This window comes from Plasmopara halstedii, assembly GCF_900000015.1.
Source record: "Plasmopara halstedii genome assembly, contig: Scaffold_2061, whole genome shotgun sequence".
NCBI lineage: Eukaryota > Oomycota > Peronosporomycetes > Peronosporales > Peronosporaceae > Plasmopara > Plasmopara halstedii.
In genome coordinates this window covers 2,126,563-2,126,968 of record NW_020188969.1, presented here as the reverse complement: position 1 = coordinate 2,126,968, position 406 = coordinate 2,126,563, and the positions used below count along the sequence as shown (strand labels likewise).

The 406-nt window shown below is 51.2% G+C and overlaps 1 protein-coding gene across 1 annotated transcript; it reads left to right on the top strand.

Annotated features, from left to right (window-relative positions):
• Positions 1 to 9: 9 nt before the first annotated feature.
• Positions 10 to 353, top strand: PHALS_02951 (uncharacterized protein; the record flags this gene model as incomplete). Its single annotated transcript, XM_024717420.1, has 2 exons — positions 10 to 142; positions 226 to 353. 2 exons carry the CDS (start codon positions 10 to 12, stop codon positions 351 to 353), a joined length of 261 nt encoding a protein of 86 aa, XP_024582921.1.
• Between the last annotated feature and the right edge of the window lie 53 nt (positions 354 to 406).

Sequence of the window (406 nt, the reverse complement as noted above, 5' to 3'; positions counted from 1 at the left end):
TTATTATTGATGACCGCCGAGACGAACCAGAGCGTGGACGGTGCTATCGCGTCCGATTTAAGGATGGGTCTGAAGATTGGCTTCGTCGTCGAGGCCTGGAAGAAGACGGCAACACCCAGGATTGCGACTTCGCGGACGCGTGGTATGATAAAGACAAATGCCGTACCAAGCCGTTCTGCAGATTCTTAAAGGGCCTTCCTGGATACCGCTCTCACCAGAAGGCAGGAGAAGATGCGGACTGTGTTCGTCTCGCAGTGATTGCCATGTACGAGCAAAAAGGTTGGGCTCCCCTGAAGACTGGGAGACTTTTCTCAGGGCTAAAAATATCAGCTTGGACAAAGAACTCGGTTTGAGGAAGTTAGGCGTGCTCCTGAATTGGATCAAAGGAAATGGAGATGCACCTAAC